The following is a 27,294-nucleotide window of genomic DNA, read 5'->3' as shown; positions in this document are numbered from 1 at the left end:
TTAGTAGTATTTTGAGCTTATTAAAGTGTTTTATTTGAAAAAAAAAAAAATCTAAAACAAAGGATCTGTAGGCTATTTGCTGTGAAAAGAGTTGGAAAGACATTTAGCATTTACTGGACAAACAAATCCATTTGACTAAAGTACTAGAGACAATTACATTTATTAAGAGAACAAAAAAATCTCAGTACAATATGTCGTCTTGATTTTTTTTCTCAACTTTTATTTTTAACAGTGAAAAACTAAAAGCTAAACAGTTTGGTTGTGTGAGGTACTTTTTGGTGAAAAGTTGCGAAAAGCCAAAAATCCCTTACATGACACTCCAATGATATGTTCCATTTGCCTTTCACTGTCACTTTTTTTTCAGTTTTTTTTTACACTGTTGGTAATTACTCAGCCTGCCTGTTTTGTTTGATACTTCATCATATGTGACATACAGATAGAAATGAAGAGTTCAGATGCAAAAAAGTGCCATCTGAAATTTGCATATAAAATGAGCATTTTTATCAGGCTCCTATGCTTAGGTTCAGTAAATTTATTCTAATGGCAATGTATAGGTCCTTTTCAATGCAATTAAAGTGAAATAACTAAACATAAATATAGGAGCCTGATAAAAATGCAAATTTTAGAAGAAAATTTCAGACGGCACTTAGAGGCTTTTGCACCTGAACTCTTCATATTAAAGTCACCAGACAGGAACCGACCAACAGAAGTTTATCTTGGTATAGTTGTACATTGTAGCCAGTAATGATGTTCTGATGATCTGACTACAGTGACAGGGGCGGCTCTAAGGGGACTTCTGCTCTCATCTGAAAGCAACATGAACATACAGCAGTGTGTCACGCTGACAAAAAGGCGAGAGAATGAAAATAGAAAAGAAAAAAAAGTGTGGTTGTCCATTTCCTGTCAAAACCTTTTGTCTACTGATGCCGAGAGTAAGAACTAGGAAGAGAAACTCAATGCTCGCTGTTCAGTCTAGTCACCAGTAGTTCAGAGGAGATCTCTCGTTCTCTTCCGGGGTCTATTTTTTTCTTTCTCTTCGAGTTTAATTTTTGAACGGTTTGTTCCATGTGCATATGAGGCCATGAAGCGAGCAACGAAGGAGAAAGGTCAGGAGAGTGTGGGCAGCTCTCTGCTCAGTCCACAGGAGAATGAGAGGCTGGAGGATCTGCTGGGCAGGAGGTGTGTGGTAAGTGAGTTCAAGGGCCTTCTGTACAAGCCTAAGGGAAAAGTACACTTTGCAGAGGGAAGATGGGTAAAAGTGTTATCTTGATGAAATGGAGTGACATCTGTGCAAACCGTGGGCCAAAATTTGACTGCGTGCTTTAAAAGCATTTGACAAAATTTACACTGTCTAACATGTTTACACATTTGTCTTAATCACTGTTGAAGTTTATTTTATGACTTGCAAGATAGTATTAAAGGTTTTATGCAACAAAATACTATTTTAATATGAAATTTTAACATACCGAAATATCAAAATGTTTTGCGATATCTGAAGAAAAGTACTTGACCATAAAGTTTTACTTCTCTTTTGAGAAACTGTCCTTTATTCATCTAAAATATTCAGTGTTTTCCCCCTCATTTATTTCATGTTATCACATTTTCACTTTGACCAATTTTAAATGGAAAAAGGGTTTGCTACACAAAAGTGACCTTACTGTATATGGTGAAAATTTGTAGATTTAACAGCAGTAAAATGTAAAAAAGCACATTAAATGTAAAACAGTGTAACAGTTTATTAAAATCAGCATTATTTAGATGATTTGAAGTTATATTTTTCAAAGAATGAAATATCAGTACAGTGATATTTTCAGAAGTCCCTGCGTGACGCATTACAAATGATTTCTTTCTTCATTTCAAATACAAATTGTATTATTGTATTTTCTTTAAAGCACTGTTCTGCATTTATAATATTGAAATTCTGTATTTATTTATTTTCTTTGACAGATTTGTTACCTATATTTTGAATTTTACACTTCATTGCACTGTGTTTTATGGTTAACGAAAATGGCTCTAAAATTGATGTATAATCTATCTATCTATCTATCTATCTATCTATCTATCTATCTATCTATCTATCTATCTATCTATCTATCTATCTATCTATCTATCTATCTATCTATCTATCTATCTATCTATCTATCTATCTATCTATCCTTCCATCCTGTGTAGCTATTTAAAGTGTCTAATAAACTAATCACAGTCATGTAGCTCAAACTGCACATCAAAGAAATCTGTTGGTAAACCAGCTAATCCAAAAATGCTTCTCACTTCTGTACTGGGTTGTTTATTTCTGCTTCCTCCGATCATTCCATTATGACACATTCAGGACCAGATCCTGTAGCCGACTATATTCTTTACATTAACATTCGCATTGATGCAGCCGAAGTGTTTATCTAAAGCGACTACTTAGGTTGTATACCACACACATACAAATATGCGCTGATTATGAAATTGTATCGCTTAATTTGCACACATTGCAAAATGAAGTCGTACATGCTCCTCAAAAATATTTTATTTTATGGAATATAACACTGATTTAATTTTTTCAACATGGTAGCCGTCCTCTAACAGATCAAGACCACTGCTGCAGACCCAACAGTGCAGTAACTGTCATTTAGTGGGTAATTTTTGTTGCTGCTTGAATGCACAGTGAAAGCTTTTGTGATTAAAGGAAGAGAAGGTGTGAAATTAGCTCTCACTGCAGCTTGAACTGTGATCACTGAGGGGGGTTTGACAGGGGAAGTTGCTTAAAGACATTTCCTGCCACAGAATGAGGCTTGTAAACAGCTACAGTATATTTGCCATCTTATGTTATGGACACTGAGTGTGATTTGCTTAGTGTGTTCATTAGTGAGTATAAATCACATGCAATCATGCATGTGAAAAAAACAGGCCTTTGTGAAAGTATGACACTAATTATAGCCTTTTTCTGGTTTCGTCTGCAGTCTCTGTCCTCAGCGGTCGTACAGTTACTTATGGCTCTTCCGAGTGAGCCGAACCGCTGGACACCACAGCAGTCTGGAGTAGTTTGTTTCGTCAAAGACAGTCCTCAGCGCTCCTTTTTCATCCGTCTCTATGACATCAAGGTCCTTAACACGAATACAAATCTCAAAAATAAAATTAAATACATACAAATTTCAGCCTTGAGTAGTTCCTCAAACCTGGGTTTGTCTGGCAGAAAACTGAGATGATCTCAGACCTGTTTTATCCCTGCAGGCAGGGAAGCTGGTGTGGGAACAGGAAATCTATAACCAACTGATGTACCAAAGGACCAAGCCTTTTTTTCATACTTTCCCTGGGGATGTGAGTATTTAGCTGTTGTATTTACAGCATTTCATAGCAATTTTGTGAGTCCTATGCTCACTGTCATTCTTACAGTTGATTTTAACATTTACACACTGAATCACATAGCAATAATAGATTTTTTTGTGTTGGGGAAGTTTTTATTTCTCTTTCCTGCAAGGTTAATTTAGCGCATCACTGGTACTTCCTCATATCACTGTCTACGACAAAACGGTCTGCTGTTGCATATATGCAGGCAAAAGAAGCTAAAGTTACCCACAGTATTTGCATGTATGATAACACATGTACTTGTTACTGATGAAAACCATAACTGGTCATATAACTATAACACACTATGTGCACTGTAAAAAATGAAAGAAAAAAAAAAAACGGCGAAAATGCTACAGTAAAAACTCTGTTAAATGGTTAACGGTAAGTTCCTGTAAAATTTACAGGGAAAAAACTTGAACTGACGTTCCCAGAATTTCACATTTTGTTTGAATTTGATGTTTTTTCTTTGAAATAACTATGTTTCTTCTTAGTTTTTTCTTATCAGTTATGTTTATTAGGGTTGTATGTTAAATCTAATGTTGTTAAATTAATGTTTATTGCATATTTCAGTTTAATGAGTCTCACCATGATGGTGTTTAGTGCTTGTGTGAATGACACTGTGCACCTGCATTTGGTGGTTATCAGTGTATTTCAAAGGTACAAAACAGATTTCAATACTTCAATATGTTAGTATATTAACATTATATCAGTTAATGAAATTACAGTATTTAACTGTAAAGTTAAAACCGTAAAACCTAAAATGTTATTACCATATTTTTTATGGTTGAATTTTTTACCGTAAATTTTACGGATTTTTTTTGTACTGTGTACTGTCATCCCACTGTCTGACACACTGTAAAAATTATTTCATTTTCTCAGACAAACTCTATTTTAAAGACTGATTGAACTATCTAATGTAGAAAACAAAACTACAGTCATAATTTAGGTTGAAATTAAAAGCTAAAATAGTGAGGATTTACTGTTTATTATCTAATAGTTGACTATGCTTTCTTTAGTTACCTTACTTTAATTAGGTATTTTTATAATAGAAATAAAAACTCAACTTTGCATCTCTCCTCAGGACTGTCAAGTGGGGTTGAACTTTGCAGATGTAGGGGAGGCTGACTATTTCTTTGCTGTAGTGGAGGACAAGATCAGCCAGAGAAATAGTCGTTTTGGTATTCAGTTATTTTGTTTTAACAATTTCTGTCAATTCAATCTACTTCATAAATCTGTTTATGAAGATGGTCTGCTTCTTAAGATCGGCATCTTACTTAAAATGACTGTTTTATCTTTTCCTGTAATAATATAAAGTGAAAAAGCAGAATAAAGGACAAGAACCTAGAGGTAACAACGTGATTTCTCAAAATCACTACATTAATTATTATTATTATTATTTTAATATATATTTTTAAGTGTAGATTATTTGAACAAGGTGCAAATCAAATATATATTTCTTTTCTATTCTTAGATCATGGAGCTTTGCCACCACTTCCTCGACCAAATGGTAAGTAAATCACTTTTCACATTAATATTGTCTTTTGGGAAACTAAATGTATTTGACTGTATTTTAAATATATTTAATAGACCTTTCACTTTTTGTTAGACATTTTCATTAACCTTTAATTTGTATTAGAAAACAAGGCAGTCCAATCTATTTCTGCTGCTATATTTGTTTTTCTTTCTTTCTTTCTTTCTTTCTTAGAGCTAATATTCAACAAAAAACATATATTCCCTTGCTTTCTCTGCCTCAGAGATGTTCAGTGATGTAAAACTGCATGAAAAGTACACAAATAAAAAATAATAATTAATATATACATATTGAAAAATAATACATATTATTGTATCTTCAATCACAGGCTCTGGCATTCCTACCTCTTCTCCCATGCCTCCTCTGGTACCAAGTAATATCCAGAACCAAATGACCACTTCCAAATCAAAGAAAGACAAGAAAGAGAAAGACAAGAAAAATAAAAAGAAAGGATCCAAACTGCTGAAGGGGGATATTGGAGCACCCAGTGGATTCACGTGAGTGAATAAGCAAGCTCACTTTAACCAACAAAAATTATTCTGAAGAGGTTTTTGGTTAGCTTACATTTCTTTATATCATGACTTTAGGCATGTCAGTCACCTTGGCATGGGTTCCAACAATTTGGACCCTGACCTGATGAAAATTCTGTCCTGCGCTGGGATCAGTGAAGCAGATATGAATGATTCGGAAACCTCTCAGCTCATTTATGATGTCATTGAGCGTTCAGGTGGATTGGAGGCTGTTAAAAAGGCTGTGAACGAGCAGGGTAAGTTAAAATGTTAGATTTGTTTCATGTTAAAGAGATAGTTCACCCAAAAGTGAAAATTCTGTCATTAATTACTCATCATAATGTCGTACCAAACTCGTAAGACCTTTGTTCATCTTCGGAACACAAATTAAGATATTTTTGATGAAATTCGAGAGCTTTCTGGCCCTGCATAGACAGCAACACAACTGACACTTTCAAGGCCCAGTAAGGTAGTAAGGACGTCGTCAAAATATTTGCGTTGTGGTAATGTCATGACCTTGTGAAGAAATTGTTGAATAAAGTCATTATTTTTGTTTTCTTTGCACACAACAAGTGTCCTTGTAGCTTCATAAAATTAAGGTTAAACCACTGATGTCACATGGACTTACTACTTTTCTGGACCTTGAACGTGGTAGTTTCTTGGCTGTCTATGCAGGATCAGAACTCTTTCAGATTTCATTAAAAATATCTCAATTTGTGTTCCGAAGATGAACAAAGGAAGGTCTTGCAGGTTTGGAACAACATGAGGGTAAATAATTAATAACAGAATTTTCTTTTTTTTAACTAATATTTTGAACTATCCCTCTTAACGTATTATTTAATTTTTGTTTAGAGTCTGCACACCCTCCTGTTCCCAGTGGACATCGGGGTTCTCTTCCCCAAGTGCCATCTGTGTACTCCTCAGCGCCGCCACCACTACCTCAAGGTCGATTGGGGCCTCTACCGCCAGTCCCAGGTCAATCCTCTGTTCCACCTTCTCATAGAGGTTCCCTTCCACCTACACCTCCAAGAGCAATTGCATCACCACAAACCCCTGAGGGCCGCGGTGGTCCTCTGCCAGCCCGATCTACATCCTTAGGCCCCCTGCCACCAGTTCCTGCCGGAAGCCGTACTGGACCCTTGCCTCAACCTCCAGGACCCCGCAGTGCACCCTTACCACCTCCATCTGGAGGTCGGGGTGGAGGTTTACCCCCACCACCACTTCCAGGAGAACGTAGGGGGTCTTTAGCCCCCATTCCAGGAAAGAGACCTGGACCGCAAATCACCGAAAGACGAGGAAGCTTTCTGCTTCCCCAACCTGCTGGGGCAGCTCCACCACCACTACCCCCGGGTGTGAGGAGCGCACCCTTACCCCCACCTCCGAGAGACAATAGTGAATGTTTGCCACCTCCCCCTCAATCTAATATGCCATTACCTCCTCGCCCATCTGATTTCTTCCCACCTCCACCTTGTAAATCATTTCCTCCTCCTCCACCAGAAGACTTTGCTGATTCTGTGCCTCCACCTCGTCACTTTGAATCCAACTTTCCTCCCCGAGGCAATTCCTCGGGCTTCACCCCTCCGCCTCCTCCAGTCTCATCCAAACCCAGTGCAGGCGGTCCGCCTCCGCCACCTCCTCCTCCACCTCCTGCTGCTCCTCCTTCAGTGAATTTTGAAAGCAACTCCTCATCTCCAAGTGGTCCGCCACCTTCAGCATCCAGCGGTGGGGAAGGAGGTAGAGGAGCATTACTTTCCCAGATACAATCAGGGATGAAACTCAAAAAGGTGAGTATCTACAGTTAATGAATGTAAAGTTAATAATTAATAATTTAATTGATCGAAAATGGCAGTATAGACTTTTATAATGTCACAAAATTTCTGTTTCAGTGTTGTTCTTTTTTTCTATTCATTAAAGAATTGTGAAAAAATGCAATGCAGTTTCCACAAAAATATCGAGCAGCACAACTGTTTTCAGCATTGATAATAATAAAAAATGTTTCTTGAGACTGGAGTAGTGCATGCTGAAAATTCAGCTTTGCCATCACAGAAATAAATACTGTGATACTAAATACTTAAAATATATAAAAACATTATTGGGATTTGTAATATATTTCACAATATTGCTGATTTGACTATATTTTGATCTTGTGAATGGCAGTGTAAATATTATATTTCCTTGAAAAGTTAAGGTAATTTTAGTGTTCAAAGTAGGTCACCCACTTACAAGATCCAAGCACAAATAAGGTTCCTATAAAGTTAGCTTCTCATTATTGATAAAGTTATGATTAAAGCATAACCCTCTATACAAGCTATATAAAGTAATGTCTTTTACCCAGGTGACCACCAGCCCAGATACACCTTCGCCTGCCCTGGATACAGGAGAGGGAATAGTTGGAGCTCTCATGATGGTGATGCAGAAGAGGAGTAAAGCCATCCATTCATCTGGTAACCACTCAATCACTAGTTTTTTTTTTCAGTTAATATAGTAATTATGAAGGAAAGAATTATTATATTATTATACACAATATATTTTGTAATTAATGCTCAGACAATAAGTTGGTCTGCTGGACCCTGCATACCTATTAACCTTTTACCTTATGCAATATCTACCATATCTTGTAGACGAGGACGATGAATTTGATGATGACGAGGATGACGATGAAGAGTGGGATTAATCCTGATGTAACTGAAATACTTTCAATACACGTACCAAGGCAGTTTTACATGTTTTGGAAGTTAAACAACACTGATCCAAAGCATTTTCTCTAGGGATGCACTGATATTCTGGCCAATTCAGAAAAATGCTCATAAATGGCTGATATTAAAATTCTATTATTCCTAAACAAATTAAATCAATTTTACTATACTGTATGAAAAATGGATGTTCATTTTGAGATTTGCTAAATATTACATTTAAAAGAGATATTCAATTATATTTGGATTTTTTGTTATTTACCTTAAGTGAGCATTGGATTATGGCAAAGGTAATTAAAAGGTAATCTAATGTAAAAAAGTCAAATATTGTACCGATATATCATGCATATGTTCTCTTTCTAGTCTCAAGGGTTCTGAGTGTTTCAGTTGATGTAGATATCTATAACATCATATAATGTGAATCAGTACTGAATGTATTTACAATATGTAAATATATTAAAATGTGAATTAAAAAGTGAATCATAAATGATTCCTCATTTATTTTTTTCCCCATACAAGACAACATCTAAGAGCAAGACAGAGTATTGTAATTTACAACCAGACTATTCTACCATTCACAAATATTGTAAAATATTTCCAGTGTTAGATATGATAGTGAACTCATATGACGTTTGTATTCACATGAACGGTGATTGCTCAACCAGACACAAAGCACGAAATGCACAGCATAAAAGTGCTATTTCCTAACAGTGTCAGTCATTTTGAATGCATTTAAATAAATATGACAACATATCTAATTTCTCAATCATGCAAAATGCCCTCCACCCTTATTCAGTGTCCTCAAAGACCATCCCATACAAAATATACAACTTCAAATAAATATATATTACAAATAGTGAGAAACAGCCACAGTCACACAGACATGAATGCAAGTGAGTTCTTGCAAATGTTTGGTGCCACTATTAATCCAGTTATTAGAATCCATACATACATTACTATTAAACATACATAAATTACTTTGACAATTTCATAATCCAGGTGGAACATTAGAAATTGCACTGGCCCAATGACTGGTGATTTAACAAAGGGGCTTTCTGACGACAGGATAGTGGAATGTTTTCAAAGCTTATGAGGTAATATCCTCTAAAGGTGCTTTATGGTTTATTGGTTGATTGTTTTGTGTTAATTAAACCCAGTATGTAATTACTGAATCCTGAAGATCATTTACAGCTTAATTTGTGAGGTTAGTAAAAGTTTACACCTGTTTATAATACTGAAATGCAGTCAAATCACTGTGGCGAGTGGAAACGGTAAATCCTAAATCAACATCGGCTACAATCCTGGTACAACAGACGAATGGTCACGTACTTAAAACTTTTGATCGGTGAATGAACAATGAATGTATGATTACATACAATGATCCCCAAAAAGGACTTTTTTTTTTTTTTTTGGGTGAATGTTCTTAAATTGGATAACAAAATGTCAACGTGCCAAAATCCAAAACAACTGTGTTCAAACTGTGAAAATTCATTTTGAATAATTTTTTTGGGGTCAGTGTTTAAAAAATAACTTTTTGACATTTTGAATGAAAATGTATCCATTTTTATGTTTAAAATCAATTTCCAACTATTTGGAGCCACTGTTCATGAATGTATTAAATAAGTTAATTTGGTTCATTTTGAAAACTGTAAAAATGCAATTATTTTTAATTATTGTCCAAAAAAAAAAAAAGATCATAAATCATTTTTAACTGTCCAAAAGTGTCAAAATAATTTTCGGGGCCACTGTTCAAGAATTATTTCATTTAAGTAGTTAAATGAATACATTTTCATTTTAGTTCTCATTTTAAGTGCGTTTTGAACGGTGTAAAAATGTCCAAATTGTCCAAAATTGTCCAAATAATTTTTGGTGCCACTGTACATGAACTAGCCTATGCAAGTCCACGAACCGCTCAGAGCAAGGTGACAGACAGGTCACTCTCTTATCTTGTCCTCCTCACTCCCCACTAGCCTTCAGTGCTTCTGTGTGTCTGCGATTTGCACGTTTGGGGAGGTCAGCCTGTGAGTTTCTGCCGGCCGTCAGCTGCTCCCAGTAGGACTGGCAGTACTGCTGAATCAAGCGCATTTCAGGCTCCAGCAGGAGCGCTGAGGTAGGAGTTGTAGGGTCCTGTTGATGGTTTTTGTGACGGCTCCTCGATGCCTCTTCCTCCTCATCAGGGGTGGTGAGGGCTACAGCAATGTCCCGGTCCAGGATGCGCAAGGAAACACGAGCCAGCGTGTGTTTGAAGTTATTTTCTGTGGCCAGGCAATGATAGAGGCCTGTGTCTGCTTTGGTGAGCGTTTTCAGAAGAACCCCCTGAGGAGTCTTAAGAACCTCTCCCTCTCGATTCAGCTGGCAACAAAGAGATTTGTTAATGTTTCTGAAAGACCTCTCATGCTCAACATTCTCATTAAAAAAAAACTAAAAGAAAATTTTATTAGAAATGAAATAACTTTTCCTTCAGAAATTATTCTAATATGATGATCTGATGCTCAAGAAAGATGTATTATTTTTGGCTTGGTGGTTGGTTGGTTTGAAATAAAGTAAAAGAATGCAATCATACCACTTTTCGTCTTCCCTCCTTCTGGTAGAGCCATTTAATAGTGGCCTGAGGAGAGCGCGGCACACACTCCAGAAATGTGCTGCTACCCACCACGCCGAACTGAACTTTCTCCTGCAGTCTCCTCTCCACTAGTAAATACAGAAGATATTACAGTCATATGCTGTGTCCTATTATACAAATACATCAGACTGATCTCATAATAATCCTGCAGACTATTTGTTGATGACTGTTTGTTTTTGTTACCTTTAGCATTGTAGCCCCGGCACTGACGCAAAGGGTCACCATGTTTAACATCCTGCCTTCTGCTCCTCCTAAATGAAATAATACAAGCTATAAATCAAATTTCATGGAATTTTACTGTCCTATGAATTGGGACTCACATAAGCCTTTTAAGATCATAAGCATTTTCTCATCTGAATTGAGCTGTGAGGAGACAGGGTAAGTAAGAGCAGTTTTAAAGAATTCAGGTTCTCTGACCTTTTGGTGGCTTGTGTAAAGGCAGAGCAGTTTTCTCCATCCCAGGCGCAGTAGGGGTCTCTGGCCAGACAGCAGTCTGAACAGGCTTTTCCATAGACTCCACAACGGTGCAAGGACATCTGGGTAAGACCTGCTTCTGAAGATGCATACAGTTGTTGCTGCAAAAAAAATAAAAAATTAAAAAAGAAGAAGATTTTTAATGCCATATCGCTGGATGAAATCATAATTGTATGATTTCTGTAACACATTTTAATTATTACACTCTGAAAGGGTATTAAAATGTGTTTTATTATATCTTACCCTTTTGGCTGATATGTACATTGTTTTGACAGGAGCAGGTGTCTATAAATAGGAAATACAAAAAAGCATGTAATATTTTCACATTTTATTATACACACACACAGACCTATACATATATATACACTTAAATGTAATTATTTACTTTTATTATAACATTAAAATGCTGAGGTTTGAAAAAAATTTTTTTTATATATATATATATATATATATATATATATATATATATATATATATATATAAAGTGTTTACCCTGAAAACTTCCACTTCCTCTAAAGTGAGCTCTTCCATTGTGGTGGGATCCTTGGGCAGAACTATAACTTTTTGGACTGTACCACGATCTGTGGGATGACAGAAAAGTGATACACCGTCAACTCAATTTGACATTAGTTAAGAAACTTAACTAATGTCAGCATTCAGAAGATGCCAGACTCACCTGTACCCAGGAAGAGAACCTCGTATCGGCCATCCACAGCATCCACCTGATCCACAGCAATTGTAGTAAAGCGATAGTCTACACCAGAGCGCACCACCAGAGGGCGCTTGTGAATGGGATACACAGGGTGGTACATGAGAGAGTGAGCACGAATGAAGTTAACCGCTTCATCTGAGAACTCTTTTGTGGTCTTAAGACCTGGTGTGAATGTGCCTCCCGGACACTGTTTTGGAAAATGGAGGGAAAGTCAGTCAGACAAACGTACATGCTTTTAGGTTTGCTTGTCTTTTAAAGAACACACCCTTATAGCCATGAAAGATATCAGATCCTGTAAGATGATAAGAAACACACAAGCTTATGCAATAACAAATACTGTGGGTAAAATTTCAAAATTTTCATAAATCTTAAGAGAGAAATTGACTGAAACTCACTGTTCCCGGACGAGGATAGGGAATCTTTCCTGTGTATGTAGTCCATTGGTAGTTGTGTCCGTGTTTATGGGCGAAAGGGCCATTAAAGACATTTCGGATGTCAGCCATTGAGTAGACACACACAGCTGAGCCTTTAAACACAGAGCTAAGAGACAAAAACAAGACAGTTGAGTAAAATATGACATCCAGAAACAATAAATCATTTCCAAAGTAAAATGAAAACATGAAAAGAAGAATATGAAAAAACAGAGAAAACTATAATTTGACATTATGTGTTGATCTGAAGGAAATGTGTACCCAGAAGTTGAGAAGACGCCATACACCACAGGGTTTCGTTCATCCTGGGTGGGTTGGATAAACACGTCCCCTGGAGAGGATGAGAAAAGCATTTAAAAAGTGTGTCAATAATGAGATATTAAGTATGCATTACTGGAAATACAACAGTATTTGCTATATCTGAAATACTAGGCAGATCGGCTTGGAAAGAAAACAACACTCACTCAGTTCATCAAAGAAGGTTTCCACCCCATCATCGCCCATCACAGAGCACACCAGCCTGGCCTTCAGAAAAGTCGTCCATTTGTTTACAAGTGACTTCTGTCCGCCCTCATCATTCTGTGAATAAACAAAAACAGCTTTTATTGACTGGCTGAACTGCGAACTGCTTCCTGTGCACTGCAGTTTCTGGTTCTGAGGCTCACCAGGCACACACGGCCCACTCTGGCCAGCACACTTGGACTCGCTCCTGCCCCTGAATCCAGACTCTTCTCACGGAAGAAGAAATAGAGTTTGTCGTCGTTCTTCTCGGCGCTGTCAGGAATCTGTTTCATGTGAACAAATACAGGTTCTAGGAAATAAACAGAGTGTGCATGTAATGTCCATCCAAATATTTAATGCAAAACTAAAACAGCTAAGCAAATATTTATTGTCAGACCAATTAAAATCACATCTTCCAATCCAAATATGAACAGCCAAGCTATTTACCATTCAGCCACCTAGAGTCATACTGCTCTGATCTCACAGCTGGCCGGCTGCCCATGGTCCTGAAGATGCCTGGATCAGTGCTCATGAAGTCCACCGGCACTCCAGCGTACAGATTTCCATCTGGATGGAGGAGAGGAAAAGAAAAATAAATTCATAAATACAAGTGAAACCTACATGTTTCAGATGAATTGTGAAATGTGGTGAACTGTTGTGTGATGACACATTTGACAGGATATTGACCTTTCGATAAAATCTGCCCTATTGCTGTTGATCATCAGATAGGCATAAATTCATACGTTATGATTATATGTTATGTTATTCTGCTATGGTTCTGTTATGTTATGAATCTGTTACAAACTGAAATGTTATGATTCTTTTGTTATATGTTATGATTTTGATACTTAATGATATGTTATGATTTTATGACATTATGATTCTATATTATGTTATTTTATTATATTTCATTTTCTGTTATCTCATTATATGTTTCCGTTAACTTGTGTTATGATTCTATTATGTTCTGCTGTTTTGGAGATTGTTTGATAATATGGTGAACTGCAACAGTTTCTACAGTTGGTTTAGTGATGTGTAGTGATGTGTTAAAAGATCAATTACATAAAATCTTCATTATTGGTTTCTTACTAATCAGGGCTGCAACATTCTCCTGGTTTGGATCATAAGAGCATTTTCCCTTTCCAGAGTCCACATATCCAGGAACCAGTCTGAAGAGATAGTCCTGTGGAAAGCAGACAGGGAAAGCACTGGTTGGGTTAAAGCTGCTTGTGTCTACATATGAGTATAAACAGTATGTTTGTGTGTGTGTGTGTGTGTGTGTGTGTGTGTGTGTGCATGTGTATATACTGTACATCAGCTCTCCAGCCTCTGTTGATGAATGTGCAGATGGGTTTATAAGCTCCTGTGCCACAGGTGTACAGGTGAGTCCTGTTCCACGGCTCGATCAGACGCACAAAGTTAGCACACTCTCCCTGAAAACACACAAACAAATCACTGTTAAAACTGGTATAGGTCATATTGATACAGTATACATGAGACCAAGAGTCTCACATCTTATTTAGCGAGTCATTTAATGCTAATTAGAGTGGTTAGATGACAAGAACTGATGTAAACTCACATGCCTGCCTTTCCCAGTCATCTGACACTCTCCCTTTCTCTGAGCTGGAGCCGGCCAGTGGATCTACAGACATAAAACACCCACTGCATTATGAGAACAATTCACTTCAATTGTTCTGGGGTCAGCGTTTGGGTGCTAATTGTTATTTTGTTGTGAATGGAATTGTTTCATTTGAATCATCACTTACAATGAGAGGCTCTTTGTTGATGTTTTGCATGTCCAGAGAGACCAGATATTCACGGCTGCCCAGGTACAACCGCCCCTGGTCTGGGTCAATGTGCAAGATCCGGTAGTCACTGGTGTTGAAGGAGAAACTAAATGGTCTTGCTGTTCGAGTGTCCATAAGTTCTGATGCACAAAAAAGAAGCACAGAAAATAAAAATAAATAAAAATAAAACCATGTCTTATATATATATATTCTAATATGATGATTTACTGCTCAAGAAAAATTTCTTATTATTGTTAACTCAGTTAAAACATATGTGCTCCTTAATATATTTGTGGAAACTGTCATTCATTTTTTTGATCATTCAGGAACAGGAAGTAAAAAAAAAAGCATCTATTTGAAACAGAATTTTTGCAATAATGTATTTACTGTCACTTTTGATCAATTTAATGTCCCTGCTGAAAAAATATAGTCAATAAAATACATAAGACAGAAAGGATGGGAAAGTATTCAATCTAATCGTAAAAACTGTGTTTCATCTATAGGGGGTGCTCTTAACTATCTTTTCGTGCATCTGCTTTCTAACTAAACCCACACATAGTTTTGAGGGTATGTCCTTTTCCATTAAAATAAAAATCTTGTAGTAACAGCGTTCTGGGCTGTCCCTCCTCAGCGACCTCTTCTTCAAGGTGGAAGGAAGAACCGAGAAGCATAAGTTGGTGGCTCTTGGGAGCAAACTGCACTTAACACAGTTCCAGAAACATTTCCTGAGTGCTGGAAAATAGAAAAACACTTCCCTGTGTGGGCCAAGCATTCAGTCTCGAAGGCAAAGATTAAAATGAAGAAATTCAGTGGAGTTCAAATTAACCGTTTATTCAGACATTCTTGCAGGCTGTCACAGGACTTCAAAAGAACACCAGGCCCTGATGCAAGAATTGCAGTTAATGTTGTGTGAATGTTTAACAGCGTAGACTTGTGTCGGTTATGAATTATGATCAGATGATTTCAGGCCTGAGAGAGAGATGTCATACTCTAATAATAGACAGGAAAAAATTTAAAGGAATAGTTCACAGAAAATATAAATTCTGTCATTAATTCCTCACTCAGGATTCTTCGATATATTTAAAGTTCAAATTTATTTGAAATCTAAATATTTTGTAACAGTAAAAATTACTGATATTTTTGTTTTGATAAATGTAATACGTTCTCGCTGAATAGGATAGTAATAGGAAGTAGTGATAGTTGCCACACCAACATGAGAACTTTTTAAAGGAAGTCTTGTGTCACAATATAATTTAGTCATGTTGGAGAGCATTCTTTTCTCTCCCTAAACTCTACTCCTTTGATCTTATTCAAACTCTAACACATTTTTTAAAAATCTGTTCTTTTATATTAAATTTTTCCCCTGTTCCAGATCAGTCTGACACACTCAATCCCATTCTCTCCTTTGAGGATGAAGTCCTGAAACTCTTTCATAAGCTACATTCATAGATGACTAATTACACACTAATCTTTCCTTCCACATCTGATCCTCTGGACTAGATTCATCCACATCATGTCCAGTAACATCCTGAATTTCTTGTCATTCTGAACTATTACACAATACACTCCTGTTCAAAGTTTGGGAACAGTTTTAAAGTTGTTGTTTTTTTAATGTAAACTAATTAAAATTAAGAAAAAGTGACAATGATGGCTTTTACATTGTTACATAAGATTAAGAAGAAAAATGTATCTGTTTCCACAAAAATATTCATTAACAAACACAACCTGTTCAACATTGATAATAATAACAAATATTTTTGAGCACAAATCAGCCTATTAGAAGGATTTCGGAAAGATCATTTGACACTGAAGGCTGGAGTAATTGCTTTAAAAAAAAATCATCTTTGCCATTACAGGAATAACTTACGTTTTCAAATATACTAACAAATATACTAATATTTCACAACATTACAATTTTTACTGTATTTTTGATCAAATAAATGCAGCCTTGGTGAACGTACAAGAACGTAAGAATTCTATTCATTTATGAAACTCATTTATCATTTTCTCACACTTATGTTCAAACCAATATGCTGTTTGTGTTCCACAGAAAAGCAGATATGCAAATAGTGAACTGTCCCTTTAAGAATGATTATATAGACAGATGTCTATTTTGATATGTCTCTGGTAAATATAAGTCAGATCACAACTGGTATATGAAATATGCTATTGTTGTTAAGAGATTTGTTATAAAAGCAGGCTTAGGGTTGCATCCTATTGTTAGGTCAGCCAATGCAACACTTTCTTTGTGTTTTATCAAGCTGAAATGAATGTAAGAGTGGGTTAAAGAGCTCGAGTCCTTTTCAGTGTGTCTGATGAGCTTTTAAGAGCTGAATATTTTAAGCGCTGCCATACTGGGTGACAGGGTGAGCATTTCAAATGTAGCTTAATACAAGCACACTGTAGCCTTTTACATTGCAAAGTACCAAAACCTGAAACTACAAGCGGAAGACCAATTTGTCAATGAGCTTTGTCATCCTTCCCTGGACGATCATCCGTATGGATGTTTTTACACATCCATGGAAAAGTTTAGGCACAGGAAATGTGGGTGTTACAATGACGTTGTTAATGTTCTAAAAGTATCTAACATGTTTAAATGTGTGTTTACAGGATCTTCTAGAGTGGGTGCTAAAATAACTGCAAATGATTGGATATCTGTTGGACACGGAACTGGGTGGGCAAAAGGGAAAGGGTTTGTGTACAATCCTGTTCCCCTCTCTTTCCTTTACCGTCAGGAAAGAACACCGGACACGGCACCTCTGCCAAACCTGCAGTGGACCAAAGTGGACGCAGCATAGGGTTCTTTAAAACCACGGGTGAGAGACATCGGTGCAAAGGTGAGGCTAGTGATACAACATCCTGTAGGAAGTCTTTGTAGTGAGAAGAATTCAACAGGGACTTAAGTCTTGTGCACTTTCAAACAGATATCAGTCTCAAATACAACAAAACATTCAAATAAAATAAAATACATACTGTCAAAAATATATTTAGATTTGACCTAAACTGAAATATAAATTCAGAACTTTTTATTTACCAAAGTGAATAAATTCTTAATATTTCTACCAAGATTATTTAAAAATAAATATTTAAATTACTTTTTTTTTTTAAATCTACTAATTTGTCACAATATCTCTGAATTATAATAATAAATCAATAAAAAGTTCATTTTCAATAACGTGATTATTTAATCAGGATATCATAATCTGAATAAATTATTCAATTGATCAACAGCAATAGTAAATTGCTTAATTATAATAGGGTAAGGTTACACACTGGACCCATAGGGCCATTGTAGAATATCACATTTCTCTTTCACTCTTTCTGACAGTTTCTTGTAGTGTTCTCATAGTCTCTAGTTGGGAACACTTTCTAGAGTTACACAAAGACCTTCCCTCATCTGCAGGCGCCTCAGAAACAAAGACCATCCCGGTGGCAAACAATGAACAATCCATCTCAGATAACAGCAGAAAATAGAGAGGCCAATGAGACAAGTGGATTTTTCCGCCCAGCTATTCTTGATGTGAAGGAGAGGGTGGTGGCGAGGGTGAGAGGGGGCTTAATACTGGAAGGGTGATCTTTCCTGATGGGGGTAAAATACATTGCAATTGAGGAAAATGGGAGGGCAGAAACAGACTGGATCAAGGCCAAAGGGTTTCAGTGGAATTACAGGGACGGGTGATGAAAGACAATACAAAGCTAACAATAACTAGTCAGATCCAAATTACTGAGGGCGTATAATTCAGCCCAGTCATCTCTTCAATTAGGTTTTATCAGGGCACAAGCAGGAGGAATATGAGCCCGGGGCAATGGCAAATATGAAACATGAGGTGATTGATATTGGGAACAGATTTTCTTTCTCATGAATCCTGCTAACATCATTATGAATTTCCTTCGAGGCACTTTTAACCCATCTTGATTGGATTGTTTGTGAAAAACAAAGGGGTCAATTGAATTCTGTAAATCTCAAGCGTCGCTGAGAATTGAGGCATGAAACACAGTGAAATGTTTTTTTTATTGTCATTCGTTCATAACAATCATCAGACCATTTCACGTCCCACCTCAAAAAATGAGGGATCAATATATAGTAAACATAAAATGTTTTACTATTTTGCCTAAATTAAAAATTAAAATAAAAATAAAAAAACTTTCACAAGTGCAACTGATTTTCGACGTCAAACAATATTATGTACAGTATGAAAATGAATTTACTCAGGATTACATTTAACAATTATTAAATTATTTTTTCTTAAAGATGAACTATGCATACATAACAGCAAAAATAATCAAAATATAAAAATAAACATGCAATATCAACTGATGCTGATGAATTTGTAAAAATTATATGATTATCCTATAACCAATATGGAACCAATATATTGTGCATCTCTACAAATGATAAGATGTGATGAGGAGTTTGAAAGAATACATTTGTAAACTCAAGAGATTAATTGGACAATTTTCAAATGGGGTGTAATCTTCAAACAAGTCTTGACACATTGCTCTTGTTCTTTGTGTTTACACACAATAAAGGAAAATAATTCCCGAAATATCCTTGTCATAATTGCCAAATGACCTAAAAACGACTTCTGAAAATAATAAAATAAACGCACCAGAATATTTAAATAAATACCAACAAAGGTAGATGTGAGAGCTACCTCAAGTCAAGTCAAGTCAGCCTTTTATGTAGGTCATAGTTATTGTACCATAGCAAAGAATGAGGTCTCACAGAAATAGCAAACTAAAATGGAGTGACTTGGGGAAAAAGTTGTTTACACTCCAGCTGATACAACACAAACACATCCAAAATTGTGTTTATGCTGTATTTTGATGTTCACTGCTGTTTTTAATCTCAGAGTAGTTTCCAAACAATAATTTGCAGGGTTACAATCCCACATACATGAGAGATGGGCCGCTCTATAATCTTTGGAGTAATTATGTGGGACCTCTCTCCACCTTCAACTTATTCAGATGAAATGTTATATGAAAGGATTCCCCTTAAGTGATTCACACTTTTAATACATGTTTACATCAGGTATGTGTTAAGCAGCCCATATTTCAACCTGCTTCTAAATTGTAATTAGAGGACCTCTGTAACGTGTGGATACCTGTGTATTAGTTGCACTAATGTGTGTATGAAGTGACTGCATGCATGTGTATGTGTTTGTCAAGAACAAGGGTGACAGCTTGACAATGACTACAATTGTTCAAAATGACTTTGATTTAGATCTCATATATGCTTTGAAGACATACAATTATGAGAGGAGGATGCTGGGAAAGAATCTGTGGGAATATCCCTAAACTTCTCCACAACAAGAGTTTTGTGTCAAATTCCCTTTAAAAAGAAAGATACTAAAAACCAACAGAAAGCGATCAGAATAGGGAACTGTAAACCTCACATAAGGAGTTACAGCACTGATTCTCGAGACAACTTTTATAAGATGTTCTACGTCTATCAATACTGTGCTTTTTTAAAAAAGAATTTCAAAAATGACTACTGCATTTAATATATTCATGTGAAATGCAAAATAGGGTTACTTTGGTTTCTGTCGGACTGTGGTGACAAATTAACAGATTGAACTAAAAATTAGAAACCATCCTGCAGTCTCAATTCTCGATTGACAAATGCTAAGTGAAAGCAAAGTAAACATTTCATAAGAAATAGGAAGAAGCAGAAGGTCTTGAATTTTTGAACAATAAACAATACACAAGATTCAAGTGTTCTCTGGAATATGCTTCAGTGAGGACACCCACCCAGTGGATCTGATGACGTTCCACACCTCAACCGTGCTGACAACATCCACCATTTGTTTTCAGCCAAGAACTACTTGGCACTAAAAAGGAAACTATGCAAACACGTTTATGTGTGTGTACATAATTAGCTATACAATTGCTCCCTACAAGCTAAATCTGACAAAGCCTTCCAACATCCAAATGCATTCTCAACTATAAACATGATTCATGCATAAAATATATTTTTTTAAAATACAAAAGGTGAGTTCCAATTAGCATACTTATGCACTATTATATGCCATTTTGTGGTATGAATAGGGTGAGTAGTATACTCACACTGAAAAATCCAAAAAGATGTGCAATTTAAATAACTGGGTGACACACTTATTTAACCAAGAAAACGAAGAGTGGAATGTTGGGGATCTATTGCACTTAAGCTTTAATTACATAGCAAAGGGGAAGGGGCTATCATACTCTGATTCTGGATGACAAACTAGCCATCTAAATGTCATATGCTAGACAGTAAAATGATTAATTAACTGTAATTTGAATCAAATAATTTGGGACACAACTAAAATGTTTTCTTCAAGAGGAAGGGTGTGGGTTATAGTTAGTCTATAGCATTCTGTATATAACTAGCTTTATATAACAACAATAGAAGTCTGGGATGTCCTCATTTAGACTAAGTGTGTACATGTGTGTGTATGTACGGGCATGTGGGTGTATGCAAAAGAGAAAGAGAGAAGCTGAGTGTTTGAGTATGCATAGACAGGTAATGAATAATGTCTGCTCTCACCTTTAAAAGCCAGGTGTACTCTGGGAGCGGAGCGATGTGTGCAGGCCACTTCAAACACAAATAAAGCCAACAGCAACAGGAGGAGTCTTGTTTCCATTACTCTCATAGTTAGACCCATTCGCAGACAACCTATACAAACCCACACAAAAGAAAGAAAATAAAACAAGGTGGACATAGGGAGAAAAGCACAAGAGAGGCTAAATTTATCACTGATTTCGACAAAGGAAGAGGCTGAAATGACAAAGGAAGGACAGATGAAGGATGAGAGGAGGAAAAAATAAATGAGAAATGAAGAGGAGGAAGAGAGATGGAGACAGTTCAATTTAGACAGACAACAGAAGGAACAGAAAGCAAACATTACTACTGTACTCTACTACTCTGTTGTATATTTAGCTTTGAGTTTTAACAGCCAGACAAATCCCAGCCTGTCACACCTTCCTCTACTCAACTCCATGCAAAGATAGAGGTTTCAGGCCTGCATTAGAGGGTCAGCATTTATGCAACATGGTGTCAGTTTTATTTTAGGAAAAACAGGTGCTGTTAATCATCTTCATCCACCCGGTGCAACTGTTCAGACTGATTTGAGAGTTAGCAGATTATGAAAGCGTAAGAGCTGTGGTTTGTGACCAGAGTATGAGGGGAGGAACTCATGCAGGAGCTGCATAATAATCAACTAAATTTGTATTTTTTTAGAAATGTAACCTTTGTACTTGCACTCTTAAAATAAAGGTGCTTAAAAGGTTCTTCACAGCGATGCCATAAGAACCATTTCTGGTTCCACAAAGAACCATTCAGTCAAAGGTTTTTTAAAGAACCATACCTTAATTCGCAACAAAGAACCTTTTGTGAAACAGAAAGGCTCTTCATCGTGAAGCACCTTTATTTTTAAGAGTGTATGTTGGTTTCATATGGTTTTGAAAACAAATCTAAAATTAAATCTAAATAATATATTTTTTTAAAATTAAATGTACTTTTTTTTAAAAGTAAACTTAGTATCATTGAGAATTTTTTTTTTAAATCAGTTTTTAATTTTCTACAAACAGTAAGCAACTACATGTCAACTAGCAGTCATTAGAGTATTAGTAGACTGCCTGCTTAATCTTCTAACACTTTATTTTGATGGGTCCACAACATACAACATACTGACTATTAGAAACTTTGCAAGTATGTCAACTTATTCTACTAACCCTAAACCTACCCTACTGAGAGTTAGTAGACATGTAGTTGCAAATTAATGAGAATTAGTTGACATGTAGTTACAAAGTTACTTATAGTTAGTAGAATGTCTAAAGTGGACTATCGAAATAAAGTGTAACCTTTAATTTTATATTTTATATTTATAGAATATATTTTTATGGTTTTAACTTTAGTTTCAGTTTTATTTAACTATAATAACTCTGATATATTTATTATTAGTAGTAGTAGTAGTAGTAGTAGTATTTACTTAAAATATCAATAAAAATATATGCCTATATAAATTATATAAGGCTATATAAGGCTTTTTTTCTTAATTATGATATCAGGACAGTTAATAATATTTTAATATTTTTTAATTCTGGCATTTTGCCTCTATTAAGATAGGATAGTGTAGAGTAGACAGGAAGTGAAGTGGGAAAGAGAGAGAGAGAAGCGGGATCGGGAAAGGTCCTCAAGCTAGGATTGGAACTCTGGAAGCCCACAGCGCAACAGTGTTATATGTCGTTATATGCTATCAACGCCGACAGCTTGACATTTTTGTTGTCATGCTATCGATAAAATATCAAAATAATTGTAATTCATTGGTGAATTTCCATTATTGTATGTATGTATGAATTGCATATTTAATGTGCTTTAGTGTAAATGAATAGAAAAAATATATAATAAAATACAAAAAAAGAATTGACCCAAAAATCACTGCTTGTGATTTAGATCTTATGGAGCCATGTGCCTGGGAAAAGCTGGAGGTGGCAAATCACTCCAAGCTGCTGCAAAGCCCCGTCGCGCTGCTCATTGTTATAACTTGGAAGATCTCGCTGGAGTGCAGGGCTGCGACTGCTGCCTCTTTTAGATCAGTTTCCATCAGGTCCTGATCCTGGGCTCCTGTTTATGACATCATCAGCTGGCTGGTGATGTATGTGAGTGATGTCAGCACAGCAGGCACTCGCATACTTGGGGATTTATATGACCATACATTCTCTTCATTGGAGATCCATGGTTAAATCAGCTTAAATCCAGATTTTTTATTAGCACTTAGAGGTACTGCACATGTGTGTATGCCACAGCTTTGCTCTCGGCAAAAGTTTATGAAAGGCAAAAGTTTTGAGACTAGGCAACTCACTAAATCCTTTTCCACAAACTCACGCGTGTACACAAACACTGGTCCAGGCTCTGCCAGCTGTCACTGGTTCAAATTCACATTCAAAGTGCATCTAGGGGCTTGTCCAGGAATGTACTACATGTCCAAACTGCAAGATGACATAAAGAGAGTGAGAGAGAACTGTAGATTGCATAGAAAAGTTGGTAAATGAGAGCGTAGAGTAAAAAAAGGAACTGGAGATGGTTATCTCTCTGTATGTTCATGTAGATGTGTATCATGACTCTGTAGACATCAGATTGGGATCATAGCCACTGTGTTAATGTTAGACAAGAGCAAAGAATTATTGGTCTGAAAGCTGCAAATGCATATTTGTGATCTTGGGTGCTCTTGATAAGGACTACGAAAACCAACAAATAATTGATATCATCTTTTCCTGCTCAAAGCGTCCTCACTTTTGAACCCGATTTCAAAAATCCTCTGATGTTTTACTGTTTCACTGGCTCTCGTTGAAACTCTGTGCAAGATCAGATCTGTCTTATGTCTCCTCTCCTTCACATATTCAACAGCATCAGTCACTCAGGTGTTCTTACATGTTGGTTCTGGCACTGATTTGAGAGGAAAGGATAGGAAGCATAGACTTTTATTCTCTCTCGCTCTCTCTCTCTCTCTCACTCACTCTCACTCTCTCTCTCACTCTCACTCTCTCTCTCACACACACACACACACGTTGGTTTTTGTGGTTTATGGGCACTCTCCATAGGCGTAATGGTTTTTATACTGAACAAACTGTGTGTGCTATTGCCCTACACCTAAACTTAGCCCTCACAGGAGACTGTGCATTTATAGATTTTCAAAAAAACACCATTTAGTATGTTTTTTAAGCCTTTTGAATTACGGGGACATAGGCAGTGTCCTCATAAACCACCTTCATATTGTAATACCTCTGTCATACCCATGTCATTATACAAATTTGAGTCCTCATAAACCACATAAACATGCACACACACACACAAAGCACTGCTAATACATCAAACCAAAGGATAGACAGACTGAGAGACAGGACGGACGGACGGACGGACGGACGGACGGACGGACGGACGGACGGACGGACGGACGGACGGACAGACAGACAGACAGACAGACAGACAGACAGACAGACAGACAGACAGACAGACAGACAGATAGACAGATAGATAGATAGATAGATAGATAGATAGATAGATAGAGCATTTGCATGTCTACAGCACTCAAGTAAACTGTTAAACAACATATTTGCTGTTTTAAATCTTGAGTGGAACTTTACAGGTGTAAACTGTTATACTTTCTTGTTAGCATGCATTATGTATCAGGCATCCTCTGCCGGAATGGCCAGCATATGAATTATGGATGTTCAAGCGCAATCTATGACGTCCATTAAATCCAACTCCAACGTGTGTTTATTCCCCTTTTTTGTGACTGACAAAATGTCAGGCTGCTGTATCTCTTTTTTTAAAAGTCCAAATATATTGTGGCAAATACAAAAAGGGTATAAAGCAATCAAATATTTATATGACACATACAAATTGTAGGGAGACGTTGAAGTGCCACACTAGTACTTGACAATTATGAACAGATTTGCTAGGTCTGAGTTTGCTAAAGTGGGCAGGACATTTTGAACATGTTGCCTCTCATGTTAATTGTAACTTTTGAATTATAAGCTTTATGTATCTATAGGAAACTTAACAATTAAAATTAAGCAACAATGAATTGTAAAATGATTATCTATATAAAAATTTATCCTGCAAAATAACATTATTATTTTATGCAAAACTTTATGAACTCTCATTTAAAGGATTCGGTCCCTTTCTTTAAAACTGTTCATACTGTATAATACTGAAAGGATCAAGTTCAAGCTTGGGTATTACATTGTATGAATGCAGTAGCCACACATAAAAATATACTAACACACACAACCACCACACAAACTCATGCTAGTTACAATTTTTAACATTTCAATTCATACAGCTGCTCGAACACACAAATGTTTTATAAACTATTCAAGCACCCATGCACACATTTAAATGAGAAGATAAAAGAATCCTGACTGAACACACAAAGAACCATCCGGAAAATGTGCATGCAGGCTATAATATTTCTGCTCTAGATGCACCCTGAATTCACCCTGATCAATGTACCCAAAAACTCAAATAGTGCATAAACCCTTGTTAAAATTTAATCATTTCATCTCCATATAGGCACAATTACTGGATTATCTTTTCCTCCATGTAGTTTCTATAACACCAATTATAATACATTTTAAAAAGTAGCATTGTAGTATTTTATAGTCTATCTGATTACATTTTTGTGGTAAATACAAAAACGGTAGCCTATAAAACAATAAAATATTTATATAACACAAATTGCAGGGTGATGTCAGATAGGGTGATGTTGGAGTGCCTGTAAAATGTAGGCTACATGTAATATCACTGCAAAATATAAACACTGTTGCTATGATTAGCAGGTTCGCACAAATCTGCATACTGTCATTCAATATAAAAAAAAACTAAATCCTCGAAATTTTTGTTGATGACCAGTGAATTCGCTGTCATCTACCTGCGCCCAAAACACTCTCTTAAGACTTTAGGAAGTTTGAGATTGTTTTATCTCGAAACTGAGAGAAGTGCTGTATATTCACCTGATTCGCTGGTCTTGTGTTTTAGTCGGTCTGTTGCTCCGTGGATTTGGTGTCTTGAGGCGCAGGTGAGATGTTATCGTTACATTCCTTACCGTCTCTGTGAGCACAGCTCGTGCCTTACTGAATTTCTGAAATCCGTCCAAACCCTTCTCATAAAAACATAAGAGATTTTATAGCTCTAGCCTTCTTAACTCTCACTTTTGGGGCGTGTCAGTTAGTCCAAAAAATAGGCGATAAAAGTTGCAGTTTGTGCACGTAATTCCTCAGGATACTTCGAAGCTCTTATCTAGACAGTTGAAGAGATAAAGGCAACAAAAGTCAAGATGTGTTTTGCAGTTTGCGTGACAATATCGCCAGCGTTTGCAACTTTGAATACAAAACAGAAGATGTATTCGTCTTCTTGTCACGTAAGCTCCACGCTGCACGTCTCCGTGTGTTGAAAGTCTGCGCGGTGGCAGGTGTTTGGTTTATTCCGCCGGTGAAGTGACGGTCCAGCCCCCTCAGCACTGCTCCCAACGAACCGCCTTTAACCGTGAAGAGGTCAGGAAAATGCAGATATGCAACACATAATAAATTATAATTCTACATTAAATGTTGTTTACATTTAATGCATTTTTAATGTCTGTCTGTCTGTCTGTCTGTATGTCTGTCTGTCTCTCTGTATGTCTGTCTTTCTTACAAATTATTTATTTATTTATTTTACAAATGACGTATCATGAATTATCAGTTTACATATATTGGACATAAAAGGCAACATTCCCCAAAAAAATTGCCATAACTTGACATTAATCAAAAATACCTTATAAATGCCATTATAAACTGATGTTCTCATGACAAAGGCATAGATAGATGTGTGTGTGCGTGTGTGTGTGTGTGTGTGTGTGTGCACTCCCTAATTGTTTTTAGAATAACTTTGTTGATCTAACTTCTTGAATCTTAATTTTAACATTTTTCTTAATCCTGTATAAATAACATTTAATTCATACCATTGTTCACAACGTACAAAAGCGCCAGCAGTTCAGCACTGTTGACATGCTATGAAATCAATGTGGTCTATCCTGCCCGTCTGTCTCGCCTCATTCGATGTGCACATCACTAACTGCTGCAAACAGAGTGACAGACAGTTGTTAAACCGATGTGTAGGAGACCAACTGCAGTGCATTTGTTGCGGATCTGTTTGTCCTGCCAGAAAGTGTCCTGA

At 36.4% G+C, this 27,294-nt stretch overlaps 2 protein-coding genes across 2 annotated transcripts; one reads left to right on the top strand and one right to left on the bottom strand.

Moving 5' to 3' along the window:
• The first annotated feature begins 800 nt into the window (after nucleotides 1-800).
• LOC306848454 (uncharacterized protein) lies at nucleotides 801-9,785 on the top strand. The gene is made up of 11 exons (XM_079383009.1): nucleotides 801-1,186; nucleotides 2,949-3,089; nucleotides 3,220-3,306; nucleotides 4,418-4,514; nucleotides 4,651-4,683; nucleotides 4,808-4,843; nucleotides 5,196-5,364; nucleotides 5,455-5,633; nucleotides 6,229-7,160; nucleotides 7,712-7,820; nucleotides 7,998-9,785. Exons 1-11 carry the CDS (start codon nucleotides 1,082-1,084, stop codon nucleotides 8,048-8,050), a joined length of 1,941 nt encoding a protein of 646 aa, XP_079239135.1. The 5' UTR covers nucleotides 801-1,081; the 3' UTR covers nucleotides 8,051-9,785.
• LOC306848452 (semaphorin-3F-like) lies at nucleotides 8,535-26,617 on the bottom strand. Its single transcript, XM_079383007.1, has 18 exons — nucleotides 26,094-26,617; nucleotides 21,124-21,252; nucleotides 14,577-14,737; nucleotides 14,390-14,452; nucleotides 14,124-14,243; nucleotides 13,900-13,993; nucleotides 13,258-13,377; nucleotides 12,975-13,120; nucleotides 12,774-12,888; nucleotides 12,571-12,640; nucleotides 12,274-12,418; nucleotides 11,843-12,065; nucleotides 11,659-11,747; nucleotides 11,410-11,451; nucleotides 11,110-11,267; nucleotides 10,876-10,943; nucleotides 10,633-10,760; nucleotides 8,535-10,421 (listed from the first exon to the last, which is right to left on the bottom strand). The coding sequence occupies exons 2-18, from the start codon at nucleotides 21,239-21,241 to the stop codon at nucleotides 10,026-10,028; spliced, it is 2,256 nt and encodes a 751-aa protein (XP_079239133.1). The 5' UTR covers nucleotides 21,242-21,252; nucleotides 26,094-26,617; the 3' UTR covers nucleotides 8,535-10,025.
• Between the last annotated feature and the right edge of the window lie 677 nt (nucleotides 26,618-27,294).

This window comes from Barbus barbus (assembly GCF_936440315.1).
Source record: "Barbus barbus genome assembly, chromosome: 28".
NCBI classification, from domain to species: domain Eukaryota; kingdom Metazoa; phylum Chordata; class Actinopteri; order Cypriniformes; family Cyprinidae; genus Barbus; species Barbus barbus.
Note: the sequence above shows the minus strand (reverse complement) of the source record. Positions and strands in the feature narration are given on the sequence as shown.